Here is a 13,678-nt window from a genome sequence, read left to right as displayed (position 1 = left end):
GCTAATCTCCCTCCATCTGGGGCTCCACGCAAGATCTCACCCTGTGGGGTCAAAATGATCACAAGAACGGTGAGCAAAAATCCCAGAACCACACGGCGGGACCTAGTGAATGACCTGCAGAGAGCTGGGACCAAAGTAACAGAGGCTACCATCAGTCACACACTACGCCGCCAGGGACTTACATCCTGCAGTTCCAGACGTGTCCCCCTGCTTAAGCCAGTACATGTCCAGGCCCGTCTGAAGTTTGCTAGAGGGCATTTGGATGATCCAGAAGAGGATTGGGAGAATGTCATATGGTCAGATGAAACCAAAATAGAACTTTTTGGTAAAAAATCAACTCGTCGTGTTTGGAGGAGAAAGAATGCAGAGTTGCATCCAAAGAACACCATACCTACTGCGAAGCATGGGGGTGGAAACATCATGCTTTGGGGCTGTTTTTCTGCAAAGGGACCAGGACGACTGATCCGTGTAAAGGAAAGAATGAATGGGGCCATGTATCGTGAGATTTTGAGTGAAAACCTCCTTCCATCAGCAAGGGCACTGAAGATGAAGCGTGGCTGGGTCTTTCAGCATGACAATGATCCCAAACACACCGCCAGGGCAACGAAGGAGTGGCTTCGTAAGAAGCATTTCAAGGTCCTGGAGTGGCCTAGCCAGTCTCCAGATCTCAACCCCATAGGAAATCTTTGGAGGGAGTTGAAAGTCCGTGTTGCCCAGCGACAGCCCCAAAACATCACTGCTTTAGAGGAGATCTGCATGGAGGAATGGGCCAAAATACCAGCAACAGTGTGGAAACCTTGTGAAGACTTACAGAAAACGTTTGACCTCTGTCATTGCCAACAAAGGGTATATAACAAAGTATTGAGATGAACTTTTGTTATTGACCAAATACTTATTTTCCACAATCATTTGAAATAAATTCTTTAAAAATCCTACAATGTGATTTCTGGATTTATTTTCTCATTCTGTCTCTCATAGTTGAGGTATACCTATGATAAAAATTACAGGCCTCTCTCATCTTTTTAAATGGGAGAACTTGCACAATTGGTGGCTGACTAAATACTTTTTTGCCCCACTGTATCTACCTGACTGCACACACAACCTCCGACATCGACCTGAAGTGCATGACACACAGCAGAGTAACGTGTACAACTTTGCTGACCACTATCTCACTCTTCAAACCTGTCACTTCTCCGCAGAATTAGTCTCCTGTAATAACTGCCCTGCCTCCAATAATCCACTTCAGTCTCGCAAACAAACCCCTTCATGTTCTGTGCGGAGAGCTTGTATGCACACTTTTCATTTCCAGCTAAGAGGCTTACATTTCACAATCTAAAATGCTCCATAATCAGACAAACATGCACTTAATTATCGATTCCTGCTCTGTGTGAGGCGAGCACTACTTCACGCTCTCCTCAGGCAGCTGCCTCTCTGCCGTCCTCCCTCTGATCCGTCGTCTTCAAGTATTTGTGAACACAAAGCATTTGTTTCCCTCGCTGATCGCATACGCCTCTGGTTGCTTTTGTGCTGGCATCTCACCAGAGCTCTTAAAAAGTGGAAACGGAGCACCCTATTCCCCTCATTTCTTATTTGCTGCTTTAATACTGCTTGTCTGCAAACATGGGTATTTAGGGGGCCCTTGAGACCAGGGAGGGGGGAAGAAAACCGGATAAATACAGGAGGGAGGAGGTAGAACACTAAGACTGGAGAGGCTAAACTGATATTCAATCTATATGGGAAGTGATCACATTAGCCCTTAATTGAGGCTGCGTTGCCAGGTGAAATATAAATGAATTCCATGATTATAAACCTGTAAAATGATTTGAACAACTCATATAATTGACAACAGATTGAGATGCAAAGTTGGTAAAGTGTTGAAGGAACTACTGTGAGTGTCAAGAAACAGATTAAGTTTGAATCAAGTCCAGCAGAGAATTCCCTTCAAATTCCATCTGGGTTTTAAACGTCTGAATTAAAACCTATGGTAAAACCATGTCTAAAAAGGTAGTGCACTGGTGGGCATTTTTGCAGGAATTACAACAAGGGGAAGCTTTGATTTAGGCCAGTCAGACAGATTGCACTCCTGCAGACTACCAAGCTAACCTTCCAGACATCCACTGCTGACACATCTCATATAATCAGCAAACATCAGAGCCGCAGATCAGAGATCAGTTATTGCAACAGAAACAGCGGAACGAGTGGGAGCTGCAGACTCACATATTTCCCCTTGGTCTCGGTGGCTGCTTGCTGAAAGACGGGCTGCATCCGTTTACACACGCCACACCCTGCGACACAGATAGAAAACATGAGCAGGAGTTATGACGCGATGGGAACCAGCTTGCTGACGGCATCGATGCAACTGTCAAAAACATCCCATAATCTGCCAGCGGGGGGTTTGTCAATAGCAGCTTGCATTGTGTCGAGAGAGAGGTGATGAACTGACACATGGAAACACATAATGAATCTTTACCTTATTACTGCATATTTTTGCTTTTTGAACCAGAATGATTGGCGTTATAGGAAGAATTCAAGTATCATTTTAGTGGAAAATCAAATTAAAATGTTGTAATCTTAAATAATCCATCTCCAACTCTTTTTCGATTGCATTGGAATTTATTCTGCAAATAAAAAATGCCCTTTTATGCAATTTCTGTACGAGCATTTGGAACAGAAAGCATAAAACAATAGTGAGAAAGCAGGGAATAAAGTCTGGTTATTTCCCTTCATGTCGATGACAAATTTTAGTCTAATCTATTTGTGTCTTGACTCTAGGTCAAACAAAATGTCTCGAATTTATCACTAATTAAAACACGTACATTACAACACAGTATGTTTAAAAGGGTAACGAACGCCTGGTTTAGATGTAGAAAATCCCATTGTGGTATTGTTTCCTACAGTGGTGGAACATATTCACATAGTCCCAGACCTTTTACCTAGTGTGTCACTCACTCCTCCCCTGCATGCGGCCTTGCTCCTTATTATTGCTGTTATATGTCAGGCATAGGTTCCTACGGGATGTTTTTCTGGCTCCAAGGACATCTAGTAGTCCATTTTATCAGGGATACGTCTCCCCTTTAACACATTCTCTCAGCAAGGAGTCATGGTGCTTTGTTTGTTGATTATTCTCTCAGAACGAGCTATATACTTGGGACAGGGGGTACGAAATCCTCAGTATTGGTAAGGCTACAGCTTGTGCTCCTGAACGTTCCTTTCCTTTAACACCATGTACGCCCGAGTCCATTAACACACTATGTGCTCTCTCTATATACGGCATCTTGTATGTGTTTCATTGTTCTGCAGTCTCTTTTGATCCGAACATGGTTCCAGCGCTGCGTGGAGAGCAGCTCTCAATAATGAAAGGACTCACAGGGAGCGTAGAACATCATGAGCACCGGCCTCTCCTCTCTCTTCAGCAGCTTCCTGAAGTCCTTAGGAGGAAAGGAGAGAGCGGAGGAAGATTAACAAGAAGCCTTATCATCTATTAATGAAGGATAATTAGATAATGTCATGTGAGGAAAACGTTATACTTTGTCTAAATGAATAAGAAACAACCACATTTCTCCGAAAATATGACCAGCAACACTTGTTTTAATGTAATTACAGATGTATAAGGACTTGGAAACATGCTATATCCTGATGAATATATTGTAATTGAGATGTGAAAACATCCATATAGGGGTAGTTATTATATAGAAGGCTTTGGACAGTAAATCAAATGGCTAAATTCAACATTTTCCTCAGTATTTCTCCGTTTAAAGAGCTCTAAAACAACCAAGCACACCATCCTCCTGCAGCACTTTATTAGACTGAATGTTACACATCAGCAAACGCAGTTATTCTGACAGCAGGTGAATCCCCCCCCCCTCCCCGACAGTTTCCTCTGCTCCTCACACTTCCTAATAACTCACACTCAGCACAATCTTTTGTGGACGAGCGAAAACCTACAGAGCTGCTGTCCCTTAATTCACAGGGTGTTCAGAACGCTGTATCTCTATAAGTGTGTCAGGTTGTCAGGGGAATGTGCCATGTAACCTACTGGACGAGAGCTGTCTGGATTTCTTTCGGTAGACTTCCTGAAGCTCTTTGATGATAAAGCCCTGATATTGTACTTCTCCTGTGTGGGATTTTTATTGTTGCAGAGGTGGACATGCTGCTGAGTCAGCTTTAGAGGCGGATCAAACCCTCAGCAGGACAGGAGAGCAGGATCCTGCATCACATTACCTGCTGCCTCCGTCTAATTACCACAGTTACTGTCCATCAACACTAAAGAGGACGGATAACGCTCATTTCCAGGTTGTGTTTAGTGCCTGCTGCTGTCTCCAGGTTCAAAGGTTCAGAGGTTTTATTGGTCATATACACAGCATATACAACGCAATGAAAATCTTATATCCCATGCTCCTCCAACAACTCAACATACATGGTGCGGATAAGATAAATAAAATAGTGCAAAAAGAGAGAATATACGCAATATATGCATCTGTCTAAACCTCCTCATTCAACAGTGTACAGTATTTAAATTACTGTACAGTGTATTTGAATCATTTCCATGCTTTAGTGTTCAGAAAGCTCTTTATTTTTCTCGTGCTGCAGCACCACGTTTCACTCTGATTGGTTAGCTGGGCGGCTCTGTTGTGATTGGTCAGCCGCTCAAAGATGTCCCGCCCCCTTAGCCTTTCACGTTAAAGGTGCTGGAGAGCTAGTGTTGCAAAGTGATGTTCAGGAAGGTGTTGTTCAGGTCACTCCTTACCTTTTCTGTCTCTATGTGGACGATGTCTTTTGCCTCGGGGTTCTCCTCCCACAGCGGGGGTCCCGATGGGTCTTTTAAGAATGCTACCATGGACTGAATGGAGGAAAAAGAAGATGGAAAAGTTAGAATGATGAACAAAGGCAACACTTGGATCGTGCAACAACTTGTCACTGGTGTAAGAATAATTCTGTGAGTAAAATAGCGTTGCACAATTCATTTAAAATGTTATCCAAATCACAAAATGGACTGATGCGACATTCAAATCACAGGAAGGATATTTTTGGACACTAAATATGTTAAAGTACCACTTTCTTTTACAATTTTGGATAAAGATCCTCCTAAAAACTAAATCAAATCATGATATTTCAGAGATATTGAGAAGAAATCTGCAAAAAATGATCGGAATATCCGTCACAATGTTTTTAATGGTGCAGCCGTACTGCCGATGATTTACTGGAGCATTGCAGCAGGAACTCCTAAACGTAGTGGAGGCAGCGCTGGAGGCAGCGGCAGATGGAAGACCAACATGTGCGTCCATCCAGGAGGTGTCGGAGCATCTCTCTACCTTTAAGTGTCTGGTAAGGGGCTCGGTAAAGCTCTGTGTAAATATAATGAACCATATGTCTGTGCCGGCGACAGCAGGAAGTCTTTCATTCAGCAGCGCCACTACAATGACACTGTGAACACGGGAGGAATATTAAACGACCATGAAGTTATCATCAGGATTATTTGGGGATGTTTTAAATGTTGAGAGTTTTAGTGTTTTGTCGTTTCAGACGCCTTTCCATCTGCCAGTGGAAGAAATATGGGCGAACAACACTGGCAAGGAGGAGAATAACTTAAAAACAGTCAGACATAAAGCAGCTATTGCTCCCAGATGTCCTGATGGAGGAAAACTCCAACAAAGACAGTCAGTTTAGACGATCATTTCGGGGCTTTTTATGCAGAAATCTCACAGGGGTTTCAATTACATGGCATGCACACTTGGGTCAAAGAGGGCCGTTTAAAGGAGAGGGACCATTGATTTCTCCTGCTTTAATAACAGCTGTAGTGAATTTATTCAGTGAGCTTTAGATACATCTGTAAATTGGCCACACTATATGATGATACGTGGCTGCTGAGTGATGTACATGCTCTCTAAATACTGTATTTGGCCTCTTTCCGCTCGCCTTCACTGGATGTTCCTGTATGTTAAGTGTCCTACAAAAGGCTAGGACAGCGGACAGTGTGTGGACATATTGGGGATTTCAGTATTGATTTCCATCCTCAACAGCCAATAGATATCTCTCAGGCGACGGGAGTACCGTAAGAGTCTTTGTTCACCTTTAACCTGTGAGAACTTTTTATTTAAAAAACACTTGTTTGAAAAAATGGTGCTTATTTAGACATAAGGTTGCACGAGAACATGTCAGAAAATATCGCAGTCTTATTATTTGAATTTGTATTAATATGGCCACTTACATCCTTAAATGACAGAGAAAACAATTATAACCCTGATTTAAAAAACAGTTACTAACTGAAGCGTATTATTGAACATATCAGCAGCACTTTCTCATTAAATTGACTACAAAATAAAAAACAACTTCATCTTGAAGCTTTGGAAATGATTCACTATGATTATAATTAAATAGTTATAATCATTACGGTTTCCCATTGTAGCATGGGTGTAATATATATTGGTAATATGGATGTAAAATTATGTGTTATAAAGGTGTAATAACAGTGGGATATGGGTTTAATCTTGGTGTGGGTGGAAGAGGTGTATGAATGGGGTAATCACAGTGAAATATGGTGTTATATGTGTGTATGACGGGTGTAAAGATTGTGTGATAAGGGTGTAAAAATAATGATATATGTGTGTATAATGGGCGTAATAATGGTGTAAAACCAGTGGAATAAAGGTGTGATATTATATCAAATGTATACCCTAAATGGGTTATGTTTCTGAGGAGTGTTATTGGAAAAGTGAAGTTCAAATTTGCAAAAAACAATTTGTGAAAAACCATAAAAAGCCTCAACACATTAGAAAAAAGCAGTTCAACAGTTTTTAAAATGGTATGTGCGTACATGCCGCCCATTAAAGGGTTAAGCTTTCAGGTTGAACAACAAAGTACACAGACACACTGCACTGGGAAAGTCTTATACAATAGCTGGTTTAAAGAAAGCCGGTTTGAGCGGGTCACTCACCTTGAAGGTGGCGGGTCTGTTGTACTCGGTGTGGAACGTCCCGTCTCTGCAACACACAGCAGGCGCGGCGCTCAGAACAGCAGGGGTAAACGGCGAACAACATAATTCTGCGAACACGGTGCTGCCTTTCCAGAAAGCACTGATGTGTGGGGAGCTGTTTGACAGCCAGCTGAGTTTCTGGGTACTACTCACTTATAATGCAGCAGCTCCGCTCCCCCACGCTTCGAGCTCGGGTCCACCTTCACTTTCTTACAGAGCTTACGGCCCTCTGAGTCCCTGAGAGAGAGAGAGAGAGAGAGAGAGAGAGGGAGAGAGAGAGAAGACTCACACAATCACTTTCATAAAGAGTCATGCATTGAAGGAAAGGCATTTGTCCACAGAGGAAAGGTGGAAACATACTCAGTATTCGGTTTACAAATACACACGTTTCTTTTTAAATAATAAACACATCTTTAAAACCAACTTTTTTAATCAAACTATGATTAGTCCTCCCCAATTAGCTACTGGAAAAGGTTGTCAATGAATCATTTTTACCAGTCTTTCCTTTTCTTAGCCTATTTAATCTCTCCTTGGTGAAACTAAACTAATGTATATCTGCATAAAAAGCCTCCTCTCATCGTTCTTTATACAACACACATCATTTCTCCTCTGTTCAGTAACCGCTCGTTATATTCCTTGTCCTGCTAGTATATTACCTTTTATATTACGTACTAATTCTGTTTAAGAATATGCTTTGTCGGCAAGTTTTTTCCAATAAAGCTCCACTGAATATTAAGGAAAGTGGATGCTGCGAGAAGACATAACCGCATTTACATATCAAAGACCAATCGAATCACATGTATGTTCAGTGCTGTATAAACCAGGCTCTATTTATTAGTTGCTCCGCTACACATACATGTGAAATCGGATTATTATGCTGATTAAAAACCTATAATGAACCACTCGTACGCATACAGAAACTCAGCTTTAAAAGAGGCTTATTTCTGTAAATGAAATCTGCAAAGGAAACACATATGCATCTCACCACCTACACACACTTCACACTCGCTACAGAGAGGTTATATGAGCGGCTTGAAGTGCTCTTCCTCTAAGGTAATAAAAAGCCAGGTATATGTGCATTCACTTAGAGAGAGAGAAAGACATGGAGGGAGATCTGAGCTGGAGAGGAGGCCGGATGCTAATAAATTCAAAGAGAATCTGGAATTCAATTACGGCTCCGCGACCCAGAGAGAGCCAGATATATGTTCGGTGCATTTCTGCTTTATAAGAGGAGCGGTGTGCATGTGTTGACAGACAGTCCTCCAGGTAACGACTGTGTGCTTAATGCCATATTCTGCTGACTCATGAAGGCAGATGGCACCGGTCGGGGCCGGCGGGAGCAGATGTGACCTTGACACGTATCTGTGGAGGACGCTCAGTCATCCGATTTAAAACCAGTCTGCCACTCACTGAAAAATTGCCACGAGTGACAGAGGGTGAGAGGACAACACTGTCATAATAAGCCCCCAATTAAAAAAGGGACCCTTGTTTAAGTTGGCTTTTAATCATTCACAACTAGACATAAGGTGAATGAAACCTGGCAAGCTTCCTCTGGTTGCTCAATAAGTGACATTTGTGATTATAAATCCCTTTAAAGTTGGACTGTAGGGATAATTTCACAGAATAAATGAACCAAGGATCCCAAATTGAGATGGTGATGAATTAGAAAACCTTCTTATATGATATAACCTCAAACTGTTTCTAAAAAAACATCCTTCTGAGATTAAAAATTGTACTTAAATGTGTTTAAACAGAACCGAGCTGTACAGTCTGGGCATGAAACACCGTCAGGTACTGTGAGATTGCACATTTGGAAGGAATATGCAAAGGTAAGGTTACATTTCTTGACTCTGACTAGTACAACAATGGATATGGGGTTTTAATCCCTTACTCATACGGTCAGATACACACAGTCAGACTGTTGCATGCCGTTATGACTGCCGTTTCAGTGAATCAACCAATGACACAGCAGTACGCCTAACTCTCAGGACAAATAGAAGACCAAAGGAGTTAGAATGACTCACTCGCCAATGTTCAGCACACAAAGGCAATTAATGGCAGCTCATCAGAGACCCGTCCACCGGATGAGAGCCATTCATCTCTAGGGAAACTTCAGTGTATGCGTCAGCGAGCAGGAAGTATACAAATGTGACGGTATAAGAGGAGCAGGAGGAGGACAAGTAATAAGGTGCTGACAAACAGATGAGGTGAGGATACAGACACTCCAGTGCAGCAGATTTCAGGAAAACAACGGTCCAATCACGTGATGTTGGAACAAGTCACAATGTTCCAGGAGAAATATTGGTAAAACGGTATGATGACTCCAGAAATATGAAGATAGTGTCAGATATCTGATCAGACAGCAGAGACAGCTTACGGAGAATAAATAGGGGATGGGTGTCCGGTGGGTCTGCCGGGGGACGAGTGGCAGGCAGCAGGCTGACACTGAGACTGAGATTTCTGATCCTTTCTTTCACTCTCCTTTTTTCTGGAGAGGAAGTAAAGGAACTCTGGATTTATTTGTTGTTGGAAGTGCAATATATGACTCAGCAGCTTTAAGATATGAAGACACTATTATTTCTGCTTCGCTCGAATGCAGGATTTTCACCTGAAAGTGGGCGGGGCTTATTTTGACCGGAAGTGACGTTAGCGCCTCATGCTATATTTTTCTTTTTCGTGAGAAGAACATGTGGATTTAAATAAAACACTTTGAGTTTTCATCTTACTCCTTTAGTTCAAAGAGGCCTTGAGTTTGTTCCGCATCATCGAGGAAGTGCGCCGTTCCAAATATTCTGTTCAGAATGAGTTTGAATCATTTTTTATTTGAGGTCTTTGCTTGTTCCAGCTGGGTCTAACATTCTGTCCAGTTCAGTACTAAAGAGGTACGCTATTGTTGAAATGTCCATTGCCATTTCCAAAACCTTGGCAATCAGGTTGAGTCCCTTATTGTGACGGATTAATTATGGACTCATCACGCAAAGAGGATGAAGCCCTGCATGCCATTTAATTACTCTTCCGTCCTAATCCGTGCTGTGCTGTGCTTGTTTGTGCTCAGTTATTCCCATTGATCCAGATAAGATCATGCTTTTTGCACCGTGTTTTCTGTGAGCAGTACATCCCTTCCTGTATGAGATCATCCTTCCTGATGGATCCCAGTTGGCCAACACTCAGGTGCCTGTCATCTGTTCAAAGTGTGTCATTCTGGCCCCGGTGGCCCTCTTCCCTTTGGCAGCACTGACCGCTCTCACGCTGTGATATGCGGCCCGTTCTCCCTCTCCCTCTGTCCACCGTGAGCTCGCAGCTGGAGGGTCGATTTGGAAGCGAACCCTTTTGAGATGGTGCTGAAACATGTAGCACAATGCTTTCCCTCCAGAGCCTGGCTCCGGATCCCTGTGTCCTGCAGTGATGAACCCGGATCACTCTGGCTGACATGTCAGGAATTTGGCTTGGTTTAAAACAGAAATCTTATTACTATTATGTTGGCAGAGGAAGAAAGAAAACAGTCAAAAGTAAACAGTAAAAAATAGAAAACGGGTCGTCTTTGAAGAGGAATGTGGACGGTAAAACTTCTGACTCTCTTCCTCTCCGATCCCGGATAAGCCTGAGAGACATTGTGAATGCTGCAATGAGCGCTCGGTGTCAAAGGGGAGTTACAGCCTTCCTCACAGCTTCCTGTTTTATGATACATCCTTTCCTCTCCGGTTCACGCAGTTGATGGGTTGACAGGTAGGACAAAAATTAAATAAAGTAAGTGGAACCGAACACCAGGAAAAGAAAGAAAGAACAACAACAAGCCAAAGTCAGAACGCTGGGGAGCAGAGCAAGCTGTGCTGGGAGGGAAAAACATCCACGGAGGAGAGTCTAGCATCGGATTAATGTAAACACTTCCACTGTGAGGGCTGGAGATGGATGGGCTCTAATGTGAGGGATGACAGATGCATCGTTCTGCGGTAAATGCAACAAATGACTGCTTTAAGTTAAATAAATACCTGTTTTTAGATTTTCTGTTAATTGATTAATTGCTGAGGTGACATCATTAAATAGCTTGTTTGTCCAAGAAGGTCAAAAACTTTCTAATATTACATTTTAAATGATTTATTTTACTAGTATAAGTGTCATTGAGAAGACTTAAAACAGTCACATCATAAACCAATCACAGTCAAAACAACCTCAGACACAGTGGCCTGCTTCAGAGTCATTTAGAGCCGCTTTGAGTCTGTTCTAAAGGAAGCAGCTCTCTGAGTTTTGCAGCTGGTTCCCAACCACAGGCGCAGCGTGGCTAACCACCCTCTTCCCCAGTTCAGCACGGACTTTTTGGGACGGTTAGAAGAGACAAGTCCTCAGAGAGAAGCCGATGAGATCCTGTGCGTTTGCGGTTCACGTAGATCCAAGAGATGGGGAGGAAGAGCACCGGGAAAAGCCTTATATCGGAGGGTGAGCCACAGGGTCAGGGAAGACCGTCCCCCACCAGCGTATAAAGTGCAGTGGTGCGTCAAGGTTTGTAATGACGTATCCAAGACACGAGATAGAGAGGGATTTATGATTATCATTCTCTAGGTATTAAACCATTTGGTATGAAGTCAATTTCTATTATACTAAAAAACAAATTTAGAGAGAGCAATTTCCTCTCTTCAGTGATCGTGTTTAATTCGTTTTTGATGAGGGAAACAATTATCGTGTCAGTTCCATTTATTGTTTTATTTATGCTCCTTGTGTTTGAACATTTCCAAATGAGATCAGATTTATGTTTGCAAGGGTCCCAAAAATGTGGATATTACTCAAAGCAAGGTATTGAACCGTGGGCCATTAGTGCCACATTGGTCCCTGAATTTGAACTAGTGTCAAATAACTATGAGGATTAGAAATAATGACCCCATGGGCACATGTGTGGGGTTTGAATGCATTATTTGTTAGCTGTATCCTATATACTTTTTATTATTTAGACTTATGTATTTTAGTTATGCATTCAACCAGATTAAAACAACACGACTCAAAGAAATGTAAAGAAACACAAACCCTTGGCTTCACTCTTGGAGGGCAGAGAAGAAGCATGGCCTCCATTAATCATTAACCATGTTGAGATAATATGTACACAAAAGAGGAGAAGTGAAAAGGGAGAGTTTAAAATGGTACAAAGAGAAGTAAAACCATTAGACCCCGAGCTTCAAAACCTCTCCAATAGGTGAGCTGTGAAATTGCACCCTTACAATAGAGCCGCTGGAATAAGGTCATTTACACCCGGGTGAAAAAAAAGGAGCCGTAAATTGTGCAGATGGACGACGGTGGAGACATTCTTGGGAGTAGTAAATTGCTGCGCCTTTTTAACTGCTGTCAGAAAATTCCTCGTACAAGAGGGGCCGTAAAGTTGGAGAAGACAGGGAGTCAATGGGCGTGATGGAGGGAGAAGAGGTCCCACATCGTGTTCTTGAAAACCCCATTACTTACCCACAGTTGACCCAGGCGATAGTCCCCTGGCCCTTCACTGTCTGGGCCACATCGGATAGCAGTTTCAGGTGAGAGTCCCCTGATGTAGCTGCAGACACAGAGAACAAACCACGGTCAGCTTTGTCACCAAAACCAGTCAATAGCTCAGGACGAGCCGGCGGACACAGAGGACACTGTCCTGTCAGAGCGAGGGGAGGGAAGGGGGGGGGGGGGTTGAGTTACAGTGAGGCTCGGTGTCTCACTGAAGGAGTACAGAAGAAAGAGATCACTGAGTTTGGGATGGAAGAGGGGTTTCTTATGGCTTTCAGGTGGTGTAAGTTACATCAGCTTTCAACATGGTACAATAGTGTGGCTAAGCAGGGGATGGGAGGATTATACGGGCGGGGGGGGGGGGGCGGGGGGACAAAGACGGTTCGGGAAACGGACAGAGCTCAGCAGGTGTGTTTTGGGGATCTGCAGTTTGTACCTGCCGCATGCTGCTTCCTACCGTACCCTCAGACATGGACGACATGGAGGGTTTATGAGCGCTGGAGACTGGAGAGTCTGAGCTGTGCACTTTGCTTTGTGTCGGGAAAGTGGAGTGAGGAACTGAACCAGCTACAACAACAACAACAACACCCGGTACTATTACAGATTTCCATCGGATATGGAAAGCAAAGTAGATTCCTGCGAGTAAAGTAAACATAGTGTAATATTCTAGTCCTTGTGTAACATAATACATCATTAATAAACTGCCCCCCCTCCCCAACCCAGAAACCAAATGTGTTTTATTCCCTGCATAAACAGAACGATTCCTCCCAGCGCTCCAGGCAAACGCTATATTTAGACTCGGGGGGGCACTGGCATGACTCCCCAGGGTCTCACTCTGTAACAAAAACATCTGGCAATTCAGCCCCAGTTTACTGTATCACCGTGTATGGAGCACATAGGGCGGGTGGAATTTCAAATATGCTCTCTTGGGGGCGGGCAAAAAATGTCCTATTGCAATAAAGGTAATTCATCAGGTGCAGCATGTGGGGTGTCTGTATGAAGCAACAACGTGAAGCCATGTGTACTGTACATCGCAATACACATGAAATAGCAAAATATATGGTGGACATTTTGACACACTCAGAAAGGTGCAGGAATGAAATCTTAAAGGCCGCATTTTACCCCTTTTTTTGAACGGTTACATGTGTGAAATAAGGTCAGTGGTTAACACGAGCTTAAAGGTTGCATGTTATACTGTATTGTAACAATATATTATAGGTGTCAGATATA

At 43.0% G+C, this 13,678-nt stretch overlaps 1 protein-coding gene across 1 annotated transcript in view; it reads right to left on the bottom strand.

Moving 5' to 3' along the window:
- pdia5 (protein disulfide isomerase family A, member 5) overlaps positions 1–13,678 on the bottom strand; it is a 55,840-nt gene that overhangs the window by 30,423 nt on the left and 11,739 nt on the right. The window contains exons 3-8 of the mRNA XM_063887521.1: positions 12,419–12,506; positions 7,127–7,210; positions 6,935–6,980; positions 4,748–4,840; positions 3,368–3,428; positions 2,218–2,285 (exon numbers count right to left, since the gene is read on the bottom strand). Of these exons, the coding sequence (XP_063743591.1) occupies positions 2,218–2,285; positions 3,368–3,428; positions 4,748–4,840; positions 6,935–6,980; positions 7,127–7,210; positions 12,419–12,506 (440 nt within the window). The remainder of the gene's footprint in view (positions 1–2,217; positions 2,286–3,367; positions 3,429–4,747; positions 4,841–6,934; positions 6,981–7,126; positions 7,211–12,418; positions 12,507–13,678) is intronic.

This window comes from Eleginops maclovinus, chromosome 7, assembly GCF_036324505.1.
Source record: "Eleginops maclovinus isolate JMC-PN-2008 ecotype Puerto Natales chromosome 7, JC_Emac_rtc_rv5, whole genome shotgun sequence".
NCBI classification, from domain to species: domain Eukaryota; kingdom Metazoa; phylum Chordata; class Actinopteri; order Perciformes; family Eleginopidae; genus Eleginops; species Eleginops maclovinus.
The sequence above is the reverse complement of the archived record's forward strand: the minus strand, read 5'-3'. Positions and strand labels throughout refer to the sequence as shown.